Here is a 19979-nt window from a genome sequence, read left to right as displayed (position 1 = left end):
CCACTGTAAATGGCTAGAACGTTTGACAGTCACCAAAACCTCGAAGAGCCCACGTAGTAGTATTAGTGAAGAGCCCACGTTGTTTATCGTGGGCTCTTCACTAATACTGCTGCGTGGGCTCTGTGAGTGTACAGTATTGGTGTTGTCTGTTTGTTTACACCAAATCTTCAAGGAACACCACTTTTTTTGTATGCAAATCTGTTACGAAAAAAGGTGAGAACTGTTGCTTCCGATTGACCGGGAAGATTTGGCGGGTAGTACTGGACCGGGGACTGGCCAAGTCCCGCTGTAGATCCTTCCGAACAACTCGCTGCAATCTCCGGCAGGGATTAACCGACCAAGTGCAGAAACATTCGTGATTCCGGTGATTGTGGCGGAGCTGGTCTTTCCGAGCTTTCTTCGATAACCTTCTCCGAGGACTGGCCCACTCCCGCTGTTGAGTCGCACAGGGAATCGAAGGAATCGCGTGCTTGTGTAGAATCCGATCTTTTGTGGAAATCATTTCAACATTATGAAATTATGCCTTTTTTACCACGCGGTTTGTTTATTTTCAAATTTTGACAGCAAATGCGTTCTTCATCTTTTTTGTTGTCTTCATGTTCGCGTCGAACACTTAGGTTTCATAAACATGGCCGTCGTGACAGAGGGCTGGCTGTTTCTCTTTCTCTCGTTTTTGTCTCTCTCTCTTCCTAGTGTATAGAGATCTCCACGGTTTCTCTCACGCACACCATGATTCTGTGTTAGTATTTGTAATTGAAGTATTGTTTTGGTTTTGAACGATTGTGATTGGCTGAATTCCAAGCAGCTGATTTTGTTTACACTTTTTTTACGCAGACATAGGCAAATCGAGTAGATCAATCGTCTGTAAAAAACAGCTGTTTACCACGTGCTCGTGGTAGAACAAAGGACACAGCTGATTTTGACAGACGAATCATTCTACTCGATTTGCTTATGTCTGCGTGTAAATATTGTTACAAACTAACACACTTTCGCGCGTGGATATCTCTATAGAGTTATCTACGTGCGCATGTATTGCGTATACGTACACAAAAAAGATTGAGGTTAAATTTTGTACCCGCCAGCAAAACAAATGGTGTGCAAGTGTGCGTGAGAGCGGGCTTAGATAACTCTATGCTGCGTGGTGACAGAAGTCATATGATTGCTATCATTAGAGAGATGATCAGAATCTCGGTTGAATTTCAAACGACCGCTCTCTTAGCGATTTTTTCCCTGGAGGGAAGTCAATGATTGTGTGAGTGACTTTGCGTAGCACTCATTCCTTTGCGTGTGAAACGAACGAAAGTAGAATGTAAAAATCAGGTTGTCGTGGTGAAGACGATTGGAGTGTTCTGTCAGCTATCACAAACAATGTCGAAATTTCGCAAGGATTGGGTGCGTTATAAGTTATTACGCACCATTTTCTTATGGGTTGGACCTTAAAATTATTATGCACTTTAAAGCCGGGATTTGAACTCATGGCATTTGGATTATAAATCTAATTGACATTCATCACGCAGCCAAAATTCGTACAAATTTTATTGAAATTGGAGGAATATTTGTTGAAAAATACTTTTGCAACGATTTATATTTATAGTTGAAACAAAATAAAATGACACCGTTATCCTAAATTTGTGTCCCCTCTTTAAATATATTTTATTCCTTTAAATCATGATTTTTATTTTAATGAAAATACATGCGCATTCAATGAAATACGGTTTATTAATTTTCACCAAATTTGTAAAAATACGATTGTCTTCAGCTACAAAATGTTCAACTACTCGACCTTAACCAGTCCGTGGTATATTACTCTTCTCATTGAAAAGTGCCAGCGACAAAATTGGGCGAAAAGTTCATCGCCCGGAGATCGCGAGTTGGCGCGAGCGAATGAACACCGCGAAAAAAGATTCGGGGGTGCATTGGGGTTAAATTAGTATTTCGTCATTCGGTTTAATTAGAAAATAATTATTTTTTCGTAAATATCGCTACTTTGATGCGATGTAATTAATTTTTACAGTAAATTAGGCATTGTTACATCAAATTTGACCTTTCAAACGCACTAGAATGGCCAAATTTTAAAACAACAATGTTTGCCAATTTGACCATTTTACCCCCAATTCCCCTTGTAAAACAAAAGAAAAGTTCATCCGCGAACTGTCAGCAGCGCGCTGTTTTGTTTGCTAGATCAACATTTGGAAATGTCGAACGTTGAAGGAAATCGCTCAAAAAATGGAAATTAACCGATTTCAAATTTTTGGCCGCAAATGAAAGGTAAGGGTGGCTAATTTTTGATTCCGATCTGTAAAACTTGTTCTGGCGAGGGTTCTGGGCACTGCGGCAATCGATTTTAACGGCGGGTTGCTTCCGGTTGCATTTAATTTGCGGAGAAGGTTTTTCAATCCACCAGAGGCTTATTCGGGGGCAACAGTTTCGGTAATCCGGAACTTCTGGTAAGTTTAATATTTGCAGTGTTTAGCATGAAAAACAAACTAAGACTATTGAATACAAAATAACGCCTCATTTTTCTGTTTGTATGTTGTTGTGCAGGTTTGGTTTCAAATATTTCGTTTGATATGTTTCAATTGGGTCCTAAAGTGAAGCTTAAATTTGTGATATTATTGTTCACAACGATAAAGCTTATATTTCTGAGTACAATGACACTTTGTACGACCGAGAAAGATTTAAAATCGATTTTTAAATCGAAATTTGAAAAAAAAAATCCTGGCCTTTCTTGACAAAAAGGTCCTATTCACAGCTCGTTCTACGCGGACCTTAGTGGATTCATAAAAAAAAAAAAAAAATGTTGTCCTGTCCTATTTTTTGCATTTAAATGAAAAAAGTGATCAGAGATGGTTTTTAATCTGTTTTTTACCGTTGAACATAACAATTGACTTAGGGCTTTAGGACCCTATTGTCCGCCATTACGGGGTTTGTTTTCCGGTATCCCCTGAGATCATGCGTGATCAATAAAGGTCTATATGCAGCAATTCCCCACAAAAACAGCATGGAAAAAACAAAAGTGCTCGGATCGGGCTAAAAAATTTTCTGAGGGTTATAATAATTCGACCCGTATTTTTTTGTTTGGCCATTAGGGTGACCTACGCCGTGTTAGGGTGGTCTGAAAAATGGAAATTTTCGTCGATTTTCGCAAAAACCATTTTTTTTTGAAAAATCATAACTCCTCGCCATTTTAACCGATTTCAATTGTCTTATACGCAAATGAAAGGTGATAAGTTGGTGATAAGAAAAATAGTAAGAAGTTTCAAAAATCTAGCCTAACATACACAGAAAAAAATATGTAAATTTACACAGCACGTAATTACTGTTTCTTATGTAAACTCACTCAATGTAATGTTGAAATATGATGTAAAGAGTAAAAAGTCATGGAAATTACTCTAATGTAAATCTAAATCTAATGTAAATCATGAATCTAATGGAAACGTTGAGCATGGAAACTCAAATCTGATGAATTTCTACCCGTGTTCGGCTTCCTGTAAATTCCTATTCAATGTAAATCATATATCCAATGTATTTCTGCCAATCGTTGACTTCAAAACTACCCGAACTAAAAATAGTAATATTTGGTTCTCTTTCTATCGCTCTCATACTTCGCTGGCCCACTGCCTGAGCCTAGCCCTGAACAAGTTGATGCTTTAGCCACTCGTTTATAAAATGCGAAAATGGCTCAGTCGGCAGCGGGTAGCAGCAGCAATACCGAACATTCTACCCGTCGTCCGTTCGATTCCAGTCCAGCGTTATTCCACTTGGCCGTCGACGAGAAAGCGTCCCCTACCTGTGAAACAATTTTTTAAAATCATAATTTCCTTTTGCTGCCCGCTTCACTCATTTTAAAATAGAACATAGGCCACACCCTTTTCCTACTGCAATCCAAGTCGAGCTTCTCATTCCCATTGGCTAATCAGAATTAGTTGATTTGAACTCATGTAAATTCCAAAAGTAATGTAAATTCGAAAACTAATGTAAATTTTCAAAACTAATGTAAATTTCCAATGAACCTAATGTAAATATACATCATTTATCATGATACCTTTTGGTACATGATAAATAATGTAAATTTACAGAAATATTTTTTTCTGTGTATGAAAAGGGCGTATGAAACTTTAAAATGCCGTTTTGACGGTGTCTAAACCAAAGAGCTTATGTCTGGAAATATTTTTAGCGGATTTCCCGGACATTTTTACGTAACAAACCAATAACTGGGAGGAGTTCATTAAGGGACCATCCACAAACTACGTGGACACTTTTTTGGAAAACCCAAACCCTCCCTCCCCCTCGTGAACAATTGTCCAAACAAAAAAAAACTTTTTTGTATGGAGCATGGACAATCGCCATACCTCCCTCTCCTAAATTGTCCACGTGGTTTATGGATGGTCCCTAACAGGATTCCGAGATATGATTTTTTGAAAATAAAATCCGTGTTTTTTGACGCGCCGCGCGCAAAAACCGGAGAATGCCGAAATTGGCAAAAAATCAACTTTTTTCACTAAAACTGCGATAACTTTAAAATTTCAGCGATGACCAATAGATGTTTGGGGATCAAAATTGTTTTAATTAAAAGACGCAACTTTTGGTACCCAGACATGTCATCGTTGAAATTTTGAAGTTATCGCAGTTTTAGTGAAAAAAGATGATTTTTTGCTAATTTCGTCATTCTCCGGTTTTTGCGCGCGGCGCGTCAAAAAACACGGATTTTATTTTCAAAAAATCATATCTTGGAATCCTGTTAATGAACTCCTCCCATTTTTCAGTATGTTATATAAAAATGTCCGGGGAATCCGATAAAAATATTTCCAGACATAGGCTCTTTGGTCCAGACACCGTCAAAACGGCATTTTAAAGTTTCATACGCCATTTTCATATGTTAGGCTAAATTTTTGAAACTTCTTACTATTTTTCTTCGAAAGGCTAACTTATCACCTTTCAATTGCGTATAAGACAATTGAAATCGGTTAAAATGGCGAGGAGTTATGATTTTTCGAAAAAAGTGGTTAGTCTAAGTTTGTTTTTCATGCTAAACACTGCAAATATTAAACTTACCAGAAGTTCCGGATTACCGAAACTGTTGCCCCCAATAAGCCCCTGATGGATTGAAAAACCTTCTCCGCAAATTAAATGCAACCGGAAGCAACCCGCTGTTAAAATCGATTGCCGCAGTGCCCAGAACCCTCGCCAGAGCAAGTTTTACAGATCGGAATCAAAAATTAGCCACCCTTACCTTTTATTTGCGGCCAAAAATTTGAAATCGGTTAATTTCCATTTTTTGAGTGATTTCCTTCAACGTTCGACATTTCTAAATGTTGATCTAGCAAACAAATCAGCGCGCTGCTGACAGTTCGCGGATGAACTTTTCTTTTGTTCTACAAGGGGAATTGGGGGTAAAATGTTCAAATTGGCAAACATTATTGTTTTAAAATTTGGCCATTCTAGTGCGTTTGAAAGGTCGAATTTGATGTAACAATGCCTAATTTACTGTAAAAATTAATTACATCGCGTCAAAGTCGCGATATTTACGAAAAAATAATTATTTTCTAATTAAACCGAATAACGAAATAATCATTTAACCCCAATGCACCCCCGAATCTTTTTTCGCGGTGTTCATTCGCTCGCGCCAACTCGCGATCTCCGGGCGATGAACTTTTCGCCCAATTTTGTCGCTGGCACTTTTCAATGAGAAGAGTAATATGAACGGCTGATTTAAATTTTGATGTTTTGCATCAATCATCATTCTTTTTTTTGGTTTGAAGACTTTAATGAATAAGAACCAAGCTTTTTGGAACAAAACTGTTGGAATATGTTTTGTTTTGTTCTCTTATATTAAAAAAAAACGAAAATGTTTAAAAAATACACGAAATCAAAAAAAAAAAAAAAAACTCCAGACCCGATTATGCGAAGGACTCAGTAAAATTTCACTTCGGATAATCGAATCACGAACAATTTTTCTTCACAACTCTCAAGTGATTTTTTAAATAAACATTTTTTCATCTACGAGTTTTGAAAATATCTAAGTATCGACGAAGTTATACTTCTATTTTCATTTAAATTTTTAAGTTTTTTTCTTGAAATATTTTTCCCTTGATTTTTTGGACCGATTTGAATAGGGGGAGTCCCAATACTCGAGACACGTTCTAGACTTGGTTGCCAAGGGGGCCAAATCGAAGCTCTCCGTCGCGGCGGCGTTGTGAGCTCACGATCGTAATACGAGATATCGAGCATCGTAGCGTCGTCATCGCAGCCGACCCAAACCTAACCCTCTAGTGTGCAGCGGTTTGCTGATATGTTTGAAGAGCTGAGCTGTCAAGAGTTCAACAGATAACGCACCATCATGGCCCAAAGCTGTCATCGCACGCGAAAATCAATGGATCCTTTTTGGGAGGGGAAGATTTGAAATTTTGTGGGAAGCGAATAAAATTGATGCGTTTTTGTGTGTGTGAAATTGATGATGTCTTCAATCATGTTCAACAGGTTATAATTTTTTGAATCATGAAACTCAATAATATTTTGATAAGCATTTGTTATTAGTTAATCTTATTTATTTTATGCAACTTTTCTCAGTTGAAATTTTATTTTGGATATATGAATATCACTGATTAAAGGTATGAAAGGTACTTTTTAAACTACACAACTTTAATTTGATCGATACAGAAAAGAAAGAATTCAAAACCTTAAAAAATAAATAAATGAAAATCAAAATTCACTTAATTACAACTATGACTATTCATTCAAAATAGAAGACATTTTCCAAAAAGCTTTCAATGACATCCAATGACTGTTTTGAAAGGTATATCAGTTAACAACTGATGTGTTTTCACACCCTAAACAGCCGCGATTACGATCTACAATTGTATCTATGCAACAATCCCAATAGAACCAAATGCAGTTCCCTACCAACTCTACCGATATCATAAACTGCAAGATTCTCATATCACAAACCTCGTCGCCGTCGCCGTGTTCCTCTGCGGTGTTGCCGTGATTGATGGCGCTCAAACTGCCACTAAATCTCGGTTCCCGCGGGTTTTGGCGGAAAAACAGTTGCACCTGTCGCGCGGGTCGGAAAATGATTTAGGAATCGCTTTTGGCAAAACATCTCCCTGAGGGGGCTGCTTGTTCCCCGAGGGAGTTGGGCTATAAAACGGGACCGGTGTGGGCGATTACTGGTCAGAGTGTGTTTTGCCCGTACAATGGGAGTGTTGGTTGTGTTTTGCGCGGTGTTGCTGGTGACCGCTGGAGGTCCGGCCAGTGCCGGGAAAGCTAGTTCCAGCTCCAAGTGCGAGAAGTCGTTGACGACGGCTAGTGGATCGAGGGCTCCGTCAGGTTTGGTGTCCAATGAGGAGATTCGAGTTTTTTTTTACTAATTTGATTATTTTAGGACCCTACTGTCCGGGAGATTTGATTTTTGAAGACACGTTCGATAGCTTTGACTTGGATACCTGGCAGCATGAGAACACTTTGGCTGGCAATACGGTAGACGAGAAGCTCAATCGTGAGACAATTGACTCAAATTTTGGTTTTCTTGCAGAACTGGGAATTTCAGTGGTTCACCAACAATCGCTCCAATTCTTTTGTGAAGGAGGGAAACCTCTTTGTACGTCCTACGCTGACCGTTGAAGAGTTCGGTGAGCCGTTCTTGAGGTCGGGAATCCTCAACATTCACGGTGGATCACCGGCTGAACAGTAAGACATGGTTCTATTCAGGATTAACTCTTTTTGATCAAAATTTCTCCTTTCAAGATGCACCAAAGCCAGCTTCCACGGTTGCGAGCGAACCGGTAGTCACGTGCACATCCTGAACCCGGTGAAGAGTGCCAGCCTGCGAACGGTTGACACGTTCGCGTTTCGCTACGGAAAGGTTGAGATCAGCGCCAAACTTCCGGCCGGAGACTGGCTGTGGCCAGCGATCACGTTCCTGCCGAAGGTCAACGCGTACGGCTCGTGGCCAGCTTCCGGTGAGATCGACCTGCTTGAATCCAAGGGCAACCGGGACCTGATCAAGAACGGGATCAACGTCGGAATCGAGCAGGTCACCTCGAAGCTACAGTATGGTCACAACGCCGGCCACAATGAGGCCTCCACGACGACGTTCACGCGGAACTCGGAATCGGGCAAGGGCTACAACACCGGGTTCAACCGCTACCAGATGGAGTGGACTCCGGATCACGTGACGTTCAGCATCAACGACATCGAAACGGGAACGGTCAAGGTGGGAACGGGATTTTGGGCGCGTGGGAACTTCAATTTGACCGCACCCGGAATGGACAACCCGTGGCGGTATGGCAGCATCATGGCACCGTTTGATCAGGAGTTTTACTTCCGGATTTCGTTGGCCGTTGGAGGGGCGGAATACTTCTCGGACGACGATATCAATCCGACGAAGAAGCCGTGGCGAAACGATTCGCCGTATCCGATGACGGATTTCTGGAACGGACGTAACGACTGGTTGCCCACGTGGAATTTGGACGAGGATGCCGCACTGCAGGTGGATTACGTGAGAGTGTGGGCTCTGTAGAGTTGATATTTTGATGATTATGATGGAATTATAGTAAAACTTATTCATACTGGTTTAAATAAAATATACTTGCAAAATAAAATATAAATAAATAAATAAATAAATCTCAGAACAAAACACCAAAAAGAACCGTACTGACGCCAACTGTTATTTATTAATTAAAACCCAAAAGTCCCAATCATTCAAGATCCGCAACCCAAACCCAGCCAAATTGTCATCCACGGTGATTCCCAGTTTGATGCGAGAACATCGCGGTTGCTGATATGCTGCTCCGAGAGTAACTTGTGCAACTCCGATTAGAGAGCGAGAGATTGGCGTTTGGGTTTTCTGGCGTTGACTCATCATCTGCATGCCACCTGTAGAACGAACTCCAGTGTCATCGACTCGATTTGCTCAGCCTCAAAGCTGATGAGCGTAAATAAAGTTCGATTATAAAATGCCGGTTGGGAAGTGTTGCCAGAATTTCAGTCTCATTAGGAAAAGTTTGCATTTGTGATAAAAGTAACCTTCTGAAGATCACTTTGAGGATCTAGTTGAGGATCAACCGATTCTTGATGTTCACTTTGAAAACTGGCAACCCTGCCGCAGAATCTCTCGTTTTCGGCTTTTAATATAAAATCATCGCGCCGTTCTCAGCGGAGAGCTTAGTGCAGTCCGGATCTTCAGCCGGAGTACCTCGCGTGTGTGTTTATAATCAACTCGTCACGTAAAACCGGCGATATGATCGTGTGGCTATCAGTGCTGGCGTTGACCTTCACGGTCACGGTCGGCGCCGGCAACGGACCGGATTCGGTGACGCTGGTGCGCGATCGCAAGCCGTGCGTCAAATCTCCGACGACCGCCAGCGGGAGTGCGATCCAGCGCGGGCGAAAGTTCTGCAGCGGCGAGCTGATCTTCGAGGACAACTTTGACTTGCTGGACTTTGAGGTCTGGGAGCACGAGAATACGCTGGCCGGCGGTGGGGTAAGGAACTGGTTTATTTGCGTGGACGAGTACCCCTCATGGGTGTTTGTTTTGTGCTTTGCAGAACTGGGAATTCCAGTGGTACACCAACAATCGATCCAACTCGTTCGTCGAGGATGGCGTCTTGTATCTGCGGCCAACGTTGACGGCCCACGAGTACGGCCACGGGTTCTTGACCTCCGGTACGGTCGATCTACAGGGCAATCGACCGGTTGAGCAGTGAGTACTTGGAGCTTACAGCATTGAGCACAGCACTCAAACAATCGCCTTTTCAGATGTACGAATGCTGCGTTCTACGGATGTACCCGTACGGGAACGGAGACTCACGTGCTGAATCCGGTGAAAAGTGCCCGCCTTCGGACGCTTCCCTCGTTCAACTTCAAGTACGGTCGGGCTGAGGTCCGTGCTAAGTTACCCTCGGGAGACTGGCTTTGGCCTGCAATCTGGTTGCTACCGAAGCGTAATGCGTACGGAACGTGGCCGGCGTCCGGTGAGATGGATTTGATGGAGTCCCGCGGTAACGAGCAGCTGACTGTTGATGGAGTGCAGATAGGAACTCGCCAAGTCGGACAGACGCTCCACTTTGGACCGAATCCTTCGCACAACGGTTGGAACACGGCTACGCTAACCAAGAACGCCCTTCCCGGAAAGGAGTACAGCAAGGAATTCAACACGTTCGGTTTCACGTGGAGTCCGGAGAACATTACCGTCAGCATCAACGGGGAACAGCTGTCGGTTATGGAAGCAGGAGATGGATTCTGGAAGCGGGCAGGTTTCGACAAGCTGAACATGGAGAATCCCTGGCGTTACGGAACAAAAATGGCGCCGTTTGATCAGGAGTTCCACTTCATCTTGAATTTGGCCGTTGGGGGAGTGAACGGGTATTTCCCGGACAATGGACAGAACCCGGGAGGGAAACCGTGGAAGAATAGCTCACCGCAGGCGGCGACGGACTTTTGGAACGGACGGGACAACTGGCTTCCCACGTGGAACTTGGATAAGAACGATGGGAAGGACGCCGCACTGCAGGTGGATTATGTAAAAGTTTGGGCTTTGTAACTGTGACTGATTTAATAAATTTCCATTGACGATCAAATAAATTTACGTCTTTTCCAATGAAATTTCACAAAAACAACCTAAATTGAGGCAACATAAAAAAACGTAGAAATTTTACAGCCTTACATACATTTGCTGGAATGAAGTTATTCAAACGATATAATTTTCCGAGGTAAGCTATTATGCACTTATGGTTAATAATCTTCCACGTATTGCCATTGCTACTAGCATAAAGTCATGGTCAACAGTGACGGCTGATAAAACGCATTCGGAAAATGTCTTCGAGCGATGGAAAATTTAATTAAAATTTTCCCATTCATCTCCAGATGTAAAAAAACCCTACCTCTAACCAACTTGTGTAACCGTCATATTTCCCCTCCATTATTGAGTTCGCCAGCTCTTTTTTTTCCTATTTGAGCTTCGGTCCATTTTTCCTCCCTTTTGTGAGCTGCGGTTTTCCTTCTGGGAAAACTAGGTGGGTTGGCCATTTACCAGCGCGCACTCCTGATTGAAGGCAAGGGAGCGATAGTTTTTCTTGTGCTTCTTCTTCCTTTCACTCTTGCGCTTCGAATTGGTTTTCCTCAGATCTTGAACCAATCTTTAATCTCCAGTGCGGGGGTTTTCCTACCCGAAAGTTGGAACTTCACGCTGATGAACAGTCGAGGGCTTTCGTTGATCAGCTCGCCCCGTGTCGTGAAGGAGAAGGTAAGTGTGTCGTTTTTCCCTCAGAATTCTTTTTCTTCATTAATCAACCTCATCTCGATGCAGACACTGCAGCTTGGGGACTGGGACTTTTGCTTTCAATTTTTCTTTGTACGCTTTGAGTTAGCAATCTCTGCAATTACGAAAATTTGCTTAAAATTGATTGAAATTTCCATAAATATTAATTTGAGTTATTGTCCTTAGACATTTCTTAAAATCATAAGAACATTACTTTAATAATACAATAAAAAAAATCAAATTACCCCATTTTCCAAGAGAACGACCCGAGTGTGACTAACGAAGCAGCGCTCCCAGCAAGAAGTTGTGACTTATGGGACTTGGGAATTTTTGCAGCGATTGAAAAGTGCAGCCCGAAAAAAAGTATGTCTTCTCGGAGCTGCAGATTGAGTTTATAGTTGGAGAAGCTAGCAAATGAGCTATCGCGGTACGGTGGCACTTTTGATCGCGCTGGCAAAGTTCGCCTTTATTTGAGGGACTTTTCTTTTTTTTTTTTGGGTTCTGTGGGAATTGTCAAGAGAGCGACTGAATGGAAACGGAGAACCGTTTGATAAGACTTGATTAAAATTTGGCAATCAGGTGTGGCATGAAACATTGCGCGACGTGATGTGATTTTCGGCAGTGCCGTTGAGGCATAATTTCTTTATTTGATAGAATTGTTTGGATTTTCTATTTAAATTAAATCAGTACTGATTCAAACATGAACTGTTGTTAGAGTTGTCATCATCTGGATTATTATTACCTTAACCCGTATGTGGACACCTCAAGCCATATGTGGACTATTGTTAAACTAATGTAAAATAAATTAGTTATTTTCAATTAAATCAGGGGTACCCAACCTTTTGGCCCTGTGGGCCAGATCTAATTTTTCTGAAGCAGTGGTGGGCCGGAACTAATTTTTGATAGAAGTGGAAAAAGTAAACTATTTTTTCATATATTTTTAAAAGGTTCATTTAAAATAAAAAAATAAATCAACGAGTGTTGCTAATAAGATTTATTTATCTTGATTTTATGAAAGAAAAACAAAGTAAACTTTTGAAAATGTGTTAATTCAATTTATTTCTGTTTGTTTTTATTTGTATTGTTATTGTTTTTTATCAATTGCAATTAAAAAAAAGTTCAAATTTCTTTGGCTGTTGAAAGTTTTTTTAAAGCTTTTAAAATTTCTACAGCACAACAATTTATTAAAAAAAATTACTGATTCTGATACTGATTCTATTAAAGGAATTTATTGAAACGAAATTTGGATTAAAATCTTCATAACAAAAAAAAAAAAACTTTGCACACTTGTTTTTTGCTTACTGATTAAAAGAAAAACAATTTCAATCAAGTTCCTAAAAAACAATTAAATATAGTAAAACTGCAAGTAATATAAATTTAGTGCCTTTTTGTGCATTTTTGGACAAAAATCCAAGGTTTTTTTTCAAACATTTAACATTTTAACTAAATGGAAAAAAAATTCTGACAGCATTTTTCAGTTAAATAATTGATTCTGTAACTATCAATAATGAAATGAAAACAATTTAATTCAAACATAAACAATGCTTGGATTTGAAACAAAAAACATTAAAAAATACAAAGGCACAATCCAAATAAAACATTGAATTAGCAACATTTTGTTGCAAAAGCAAATAAAAAAGAAACAAAATGTTTCTTATTAAAATTTTGTTATGATTGTAAAAAAGTTATCTCATGCATATTTAATTTAATTTAAGAACTATTTTAAAAAGTTGTCACGGGCCGGATCCCGCCCGCGGGCCGTACGTTGGGCAGGCCTAAATTAAATAATAGAACACACAATCTTTGTGTGATATCTGTTGTCCCTATTTTTGTATATTCAAAATTATTTGATGGCTTTAGATAAAAAATCAAACCTCAATAGATTTTAAAAGTATTTTCAAGACTGTAAAAGGTATCATTCCCGGTAGACAACTATTGATTCAGAATGCATTAACCAAAATATAGTTTTGTACAAATTGTTTCACAAAGCATTTTTTGTATCGTGATATATTTTTGTTTTCAAATTATTACTATTATTATTATTTTTGATAATTGTTTTGTTTTTCGACATGGCAACATTTAACAATGGATCAACTATGATCCCCCTAAAACAAGCTGTCAAGTAGGATGCTTTCTGTCAAGATGGGCCACGAAGTGATTCTAAAAATATTAAATTAAAAATCCAATTTTAAATCCTTTGCGGTCGTACAAAGAATCCTTGTATTCAGAAAAATAAGCTTTATCGTTGTGAACAACAATAATTCAAGCTTAAATTTAGGACTTGTCTTAAGTTCGGAACAATATACAAACAAACAAACAATTCTCGCAAAAACTCATAGAATGGATTTTATTTGTTTTTGGGAACAAATATCCGTAACTTTTTAACTATAAAGAGAAGTATAGGCAAACATTTTGTGGCGAGTCAAAATTTATTTTAAAATTTTGTTTTTTTTTTATTGGAAAAATAGAAATCTTACCCAATTTGTTTTTTGTGATACTTGGAAAACTTCAATATTTTATATTATAAAAAAACAATTTTGAGTTTTTTTTTTGGGAAAAAGGTCTAATAGTCCTAAATAGTCCAATCAAGACCTGCAACTTTACCGTAGACACCAAAACGATAAGCAAATTTCTTAAAAATGTACTGATTTTCAAATATGTACACGGTTAGAAATCCTGTTGGCAAATCCGGTAACGCTATGTTGTTGAATTTGAAAGCATTAAAATGTTTCTAAAATAATCAATATTTTTTCAGATTTTGGAAGCATGTGAAACGCAGTAGATTGAAAATGTTGATGATTTTGGTAACAATTCAACAACATAGTGTTAGAGGATTTGCCTATAGGATTTCTATCCGTGTACGTTGCTTCCTTGGTCATATAGAAAGCTTTTACAAAGTTTGAGCCAAAAAAATAAAAACGCACAAAATCGGACGATTTCTTAGAGAATCCGAAAAAACCCTTTGAATTGGTTTATTTTAAACAGTATCGAAAAAAAATAATTTTTTTCTAAAAGTGCCTAAAAATTATTTTTTTTTGCCTAAAAATTTAACCTTTCTGCACTCGAAGGTATGCTAAAAAGTACTTTTCAGTACAGTCCAGACTCGATTATCCGAAGGCCTTGGCAAAATTTCACTTTGGATAATCGAATCATGAAAAATATTATTTATTTCGTTGTCTTATTTTTTATTGTTGAGTGTAAGTTTGACCCCTAAAATACACTAAAGTGATTTAAAAATTTTAAATCCAGGATGGCGGCCAATATGGCAGTGATGAAATATAGAAAAAATGATTTTTTTTAAATTTTTAACCTCAAACTCGAATTTGATGTTAAAAATTAAAAAATACGAAAAAATATATAATTTTGCATGATTTGATTATCCAAAGTTCCATTCAAACAAGCGGATAATCAAACTTCGGATTATCGAAACTTCGGATAATCGAGGCTTCGTACAATCCAGTCTGGACTGTACTGTTATGTTTAGCGCTGAAATGTAAAAAAATGTAAATTTTCCTTCATTCGAAAATGACGGAAAAAAGTAAGTACTTTCATTACGGAATTTTGAAAATGTTCCGTATACGTGAGAAGTTTACGTTTAGTTATTGGCAACTTTTTGCATATTTTTTTTCTGCATTTAATTTTTGAAAATTTAGCTAGCCTATATATATATATATATATTTAAGTTATATGACCCTCCCCCCAAAAACTTTGATGAAGCCTAAGTAAAAATCTGAATTTCTCAAAATGCTTCATCAATATTGCACTTACTCAATCAAATGTTAAATGGTTTAGCTTTATATCTCAAGATTGAAATCGAGTCAATTCAGCGAGCAATTCAGCTAATAATTTCCGTTTGACAAGATAGCACTATAATGACGATTTGTGTTTATGGCAAATAAATCAATGAAAACTGACAAATTGACGATCGGGATACCACCTCGCGGCGTCTTTTGAAGATTTGAGCTTTATGTTAAAGATTTGCTGTTTCTTGGTGAGAGCTGTCCATCATAAGTTGTTAAATTATTATATTCCCCTATATTATGATATTATAAATTGAATAACCCTTCTATCCCTTCCCCCTTATCCCTTTCCCAATTCTCATTTTTCTCAATTCCCATTTTCCCCAACTTCAATTGCTCAATTCCACTTCCCTCCTAAAAATATAAGTATTTGCCAATTTACACTTACACACCACACCTAACTGATTCGGAGCGTTTGGTACGGTATGTCCACGCATCCTTCCTCCCATGTTGATTCTGTGAAATGTGATCCGTTCACCAAATCTGTCTCTGCGGTTAATGCAACGCAGTAGGCCTGGCCGCTTTAATTTTTGCTGTACATTTTCGGGGTTACTCGGATGTACTGCAATTATTAATATAGACAAGAAAGGACTTGAGGCGTAATCTAACCGCAAATTCTTCCAGGATGCTTTCATTGGACTGGCTGCGCTTGTGTTCGATTAGATTAGATTAGATTAGATTAGATTAGAAAACTGACAAATTGCGGTCTAATAATATTTATTTGATATATAATTGTATAAAAATTGGGTGTTGGTCACTCTGCTAAAATTTTATGAAATATTCAAGAGTAGAACAGTAGAACTCCTCCAAACAGCCTTTATGAAACAAAACTATCCCTTGTTTCCGCTGAAAAAAAAGTTCATTAAAAAGCGTCAAAAACTCCGACATTTTTATTTTTACGCTCGCGCGATCCTTCACTCGCCTTGGCAGTAAACACCACTAGTTGTTCTTCAACACTCACGAATAGTGTAACCGAGAACTTGTGTGTGTGTGTGTTTCGATTTTTATTGAAAAACTTTTCCAATAAACTTCCGAATCGATAAATTGCGATAAGTGAAAGATGAAGCGCCCGAGATCGGAGGGATGATGGTGGTGGGTGCCGATGGGTAAAACATCCAGAACCGAGCGGAAACAGTTGGACACGTGGTGATGAAGGGAAATACTTTTCGATGTATCACGTTCAAACAAATAAAAAAAGCAAGAACAAAAAACTTGATCCGTAAGCGTAAGGGGAAAGGTACGAGGTTGGTTGGTTAACAAAAGTTTTGTAAAATATTAGCAAAAGCTTTATTTCTCCGTATTCAACATTTTGTCTGCCTGAATAAGATGGTAGTCAATCAAATTCGTAATCCAACTGTCATGAGTTCGAATCCCGAGGGCAGGTTTCTCAATAAGTTTGAGGGTCAGTTTGTAAAAGGGTCATTTTGACTTTCAAATTAATATAGAATAGTTATATTTTTTGCAATTGATACAGATTTCTAAATATTTCCAAAAATGTTTGAAGAAAGTTTTGACGATATTTAGTAGTTTCACTCACATTGAAATGAGTAACATTGCTTTGATTTTTGAGATTTTTGAACAAAATATTTGTGTTCTAAAATGTGTTTTATTAAAAACAAATAAAAAAAGTTTAGTTTAAAATAAACCTTAATTTTGAAAAAGCATAAAATCACTTTAGAAGTGGTCAGTGGGCCATTTTACATAATCTTTCAAAATGGGTCCGCGGGCCTTTGGTCACCCCTGCTTTAAGTGCTCTAAAAACTGCTATCCCTATTCAGACTGAAGTCCCGATTCGCCCCAGATTACGGTACGAACTCACCACTGCCAACGGTAACTTTCTTTACTGTAAAGAGTAGGGGATAGTCCCCGATTCGCTACGCTCGTTCGCTGTCATATTTTTGACCAAACTTGAAAGAAAAATTGAATCAAAAAACAGAACAAAGCAAAACTTCCGAGGGAAAAATACTGTCATTTCATTTTTCCTGATTTTTTCTGCATTCTCTAAGAAACTTTTTAGGGTATTGGATTTAATTTTCCTACTTGTAAAGAACGGATATAACTTTATCAAACTTGAGACTCTGCACAAAAAGGTGGTTCGCCTTCTTTCAGGTAATTATGTCTTCCGAACAGCCAAACAAATGCTCTGAAGATTTATTTCGCCATCGTTCACCCCCCAATGGCAAGAACCTGCGGCACAGATTCGGCGGGGGGAACGCTGGCCTCGTAAATTAGCATGGGGGATTGGCCAAGGGCGAGGGGTGCAAAATTTATATCTGTACACGTTTGTTCTCACCTTTAATCCTGCTTTACTGCAGCACGAGAAGATAATGGCACACCTTCATTTGGCTGCAAACGATGGCGCCCTCCGGTGCACAATTGGAGCATGTTTTACAGGCGGTAGGTACAATTGCGGACCAAGGGGTTGGAAACTCTTAGAGCTATAATTATTATGTTACCCAGTATATCAAAATATATGTTAGTATACTTATTATTTCCTTTACATATTTCCAGTATACTTACCAATATACTGAGAGTATCTTAATATACTAACCGTTTATTGCTTTTCGGTTAGTATACTAACAAGTATACTGGAATATCGTTAGTATACTCAGTATTCCTAAGTAATATTAGAGTTTCCAGCCCCTTGTTGCGGACAATGAAATTCTCGGATTATGCTGGGAGGCAGGGTCATTTGCACGATTTGGATGATTGTGCCTTTAAGGGGGAAGGGAAGATGGCACATTCGGAAGAAAGACATGAAAGTTTGATTTGAATGTCGCTTAATTTAATTGCTTCTGCTCTAATTATTATAAATCTTGAGACCAAAACATTCCAGAATTTAAAACCGTTTTGATCTCAGCTAGTATCTATGCGGAACAGACTCGTTTCGTTTCCGATTTCGACTTGTTTTTGTTTGTCCAATTTTTAAAAAGGCGATGAATCGGTTGCATATCAATAGCGGGATTTCTCGTATTTACAGAGCGAAACCAGTTTTAGCAGAAGCGTCGAGCAGTCGAAAATGATGGTCTTCTTTAACTCATCGTCGTCATGCTCTGCTAGGACAAGTGATTTTTTAATTAGACGTGTTTTTTCTTAGATTTTTGTAGGGATTGAGATTTATTTTTATTTTTCGGCAATTTGACAAATGTTAATCTTGATAGTGTTCCTAGATTTCCGAGAAGGTAGAAAATTTGTGCATTTAGCATTATCTTCATAAAACATATGTGATCTATTTTTTGTTCAAAAAATATGACAACAAAACCCAATAACAATGAAAAATTGAGAAATTTAAAAAATACAGCCAAAAATGTACAGGAAAAATGATCTCATTCAATCTCGGAAACTTAACTTTTATTTCAATGATTTTTCTTAACATATTCAATACAGTAAATGAATATTAACGGGATTTTGAGTTATGATTTTTTTAAATGTTTCAAAAAAATAATCGAACTTTAAGTATTATGCGCAAAATGTACTGGGAACTTATTTCTATGGGAAAGCGTGGTAATTTTAGTTCTGTTGAGCTGGGGTGCCCAACAGTTATACCCTACAGGCAGATCTTATTTTTCTGGTGGGTTGGAAAAAAAGTTTGATAAAAGTTGAAAAAAAAAAAAAATGAAAAACTAGTGTGTAACAGTTAATTCCGCGAGAAGAAAAACTCCGCCCAGACCATAGCGAAGACGCAGAACACGCGAGTTCCCAACTGCTCGAATTTGCTTGATCTGGGCGGGTCGCACTGGTTTGCCTCCCGAAGATGAGACGATGATGATTAGGATGAGATATTATTTCATCAGTTCGATGACGCAAAAAGTGATTTCCGCTGATGAGCCCTTCTATCCCTTTGTCCACCCACCTTTCCTCCTAGCTCCCGAACCTTAAATAGCCATAAGTCGTTCATATACGCAGCAAGCAAGTCGCAAGTTTAGTTTTACCCCGATCACCGTCGTCGCGAGTAAGGAGTGTACGAGAAAGTACGAAGAGAAGTGTAAAGTGTTCTAATCGACAGAGGAAGACCTGGACGATTAATAAGCCAAACGTAAGTTTGTACTCGCTAGGTGTTCGCGATCTAATCCGCTTCCCCACCTCAGGCCCCGAATCGTTCCTGGTTCGCCGCGTGCTACGGCACGGTCAAAAGCGTGATTAAGCCAAAACTATCGTAAGTGATTAAGCGCTAAAACAGTTAAATCGTTTTTAAAGTTGAACCAATCAATTAAATAGGTGCGGACGTCACCATCGCACTGAACCAGCAAGTCGCCGTCGGCGACTTCGCCGCTGTTAGGGCATATCCAAGCAGTAAGTTCACTTAAATAGTAGAATTGATTCGAAATTAACAGTAGACACGATATTAAAGGTTTCGTTATTAGACGGTGATCGAAAGTGAGAAAGATTGTAAAGTTCTCCCCAGAAGCCAACTAAGAAGAAGGTAACTTGCGACCAGGTAGAATTGCGGTTAAGTAAGTGCTAAGATAACCCTCTCATTCAAAGGTTGACGTGCGGGGCTCAAAGAGCGCGGCGCGCACGCGCACGTGGCAACGCGATAATTTCGCACCCGGGCTGACTAAGCCCGCGCACAGCACGTGCCGGCAAGTACGACTCGTGCCATCAGCTTCCAGCAACCTGACCACGTGTAGCGCTACTAACAGCATCGATTAAGCCCCCCGCGAGGTCAAGGCAATAACGCGTCGTTCACGCGTGCAGCGCCGGTTCCCGTAGGAGTCCACATTGCCGACTCTGAGCCAAAGGGCCACGGCGCACGTGAGTTTTGCTCTCCGTAGGAGGCCGAGCCAAACCCTCTGAGCAAAGGAAGCAACGACTCGCACGAACGGCAACAGCGTTACCCTTAACCACCTCGCCAAGCAACGTCAACGCGCACGATCGAAACGGCCAGACAGCCGCCGGCCAAGGCCCGCGATACGTGA

The 19979-nt window shown here is 39.2% G+C and overlaps 3 protein-coding genes across 3 annotated transcripts; all 3 read left to right on the top strand.

The window, feature by feature from the left end:
* The first annotated feature begins 7188 nt into the window (after positions 1-7188).
* LOC6035038 (beta-1,3-glucan-binding protein) lies at positions 7189-8638 on the top strand. Its single transcript, XM_001845228.2, has 4 exons — positions 7189-7329; positions 7385-7479; positions 7535-7689; positions 7747-8638. Exons 1-4 carry the CDS (start codon positions 7197-7199, stop codon positions 8519-8521), a joined length of 1158 nt encoding a protein of 385 aa, XP_001845280.2. The 5' UTR covers positions 7189-7196; the 3' UTR covers positions 8522-8638.
* Positions 8639-9155: 517 nt separating this feature from the next.
* Positions 9156-10579, top strand: LOC6035039 (beta-1,3-glucan-binding protein). Its single transcript, XM_001845229.2, has 3 exons — positions 9156-9484; positions 9549-9703; positions 9760-10579. The coding sequence occupies exons 1-3, from the start codon at positions 9242-9244 to the stop codon at positions 10541-10543; spliced, it is 1182 nt and encodes a 393-aa protein (XP_001845281.2). The 5' UTR covers positions 9156-9241; the 3' UTR covers positions 10544-10579.
* Positions 10580-11191: 612 nt separating this feature from the next.
* Positions 11192-19404, top strand: LOC119768920. Its single transcript, XM_038260716.1, has 5 exons — positions 11192-11245; positions 18729-18799; positions 18967-19096; positions 19149-19216; positions 19279-19404. Exons 1-5 carry the CDS (start codon positions 11192-11194, stop codon positions 19337-19339), a joined length of 384 nt encoding a protein of 127 aa, XP_038116644.1. The 3' UTR covers positions 19340-19404.
* Positions 19405-19979: the final 575 nt, after the last annotated feature.

Source organism: Culex quinquefasciatus, chromosome 3 (assembly GCF_015732765.1).
Source record: "Culex quinquefasciatus strain JHB chromosome 3, VPISU_Cqui_1.0_pri_paternal, whole genome shotgun sequence".
Taxonomy (NCBI): Eukaryota; Metazoa; Arthropoda; class Insecta; order Diptera; family Culicidae; genus Culex; species Culex quinquefasciatus.
This window is presented reverse-complemented; position numbering and strand designations above follow the sequence as displayed.

Excerpts from the sequence above, each read along its gene's own strand:
- LOC6035038 (XM_001845228.2), top strand. The coding sequence starts at position 7,197 with ATGGGAGTGTTGGTTGTGTTTTGCGCGGTGTTGCTGGTGACCGCTGGA. Across the intron at positions 7,330-7,384 it reads TGGATCGAGGGCTCCGTCAG|GACCCTACTGTCCGGGAGAT; the intron begins GTTTGGTGTCCA and ends TGATTATTTTAG. Across the intron at positions 7,690-7,746 it reads GGTGGATCACCGGCTGAACA|ATGCACCAAAGCCAGCTTCC; the intron begins GTAAGACATGGT and ends TCTCCTTTCAAG.
- LOC6035039 (XM_001845229.2), top strand. The coding sequence starts at position 9,242 with ATGATCGTGTGGCTATCAGTGCTGGCGTTGACCTTCACGGTCACGGTC. Across the intron at positions 9,485-9,548 it reads ATACGCTGGCCGGCGGTGGG|AACTGGGAATTCCAGTGGTA; the intron begins GTAAGGAACTGG and ends TGTGCTTTGCAG. Across the intron at positions 9,704-9,759 it reads GGCAATCGACCGGTTGAGCA|ATGTACGAATGCTGCGTTCT; the intron begins GTGAGTACTTGG and ends TCGCCTTTTCAG.
- LOC119768920 (XM_038260716.1), top strand. The coding sequence starts at position 11,192 with ATGAACAGTCGAGGGCTTTCGTTGATCAGCTCGCCCCGTGTCGTGAAG. Across the intron at positions 11,246-18,728 it reads CCCGTGTCGTGAAGGAGAAG|ACCATAGCGAAGACGCAGAA; the intron begins GTAAGTGTGTCG and ends AACTCCGCCCAG. Across the intron at positions 19,217-19,278 it reads GTGATTAAGCCAAAACTATC|GTGCGGACGTCACCATCGCA; the intron begins GTAAGTGATTAA and ends TCAATTAAATAG.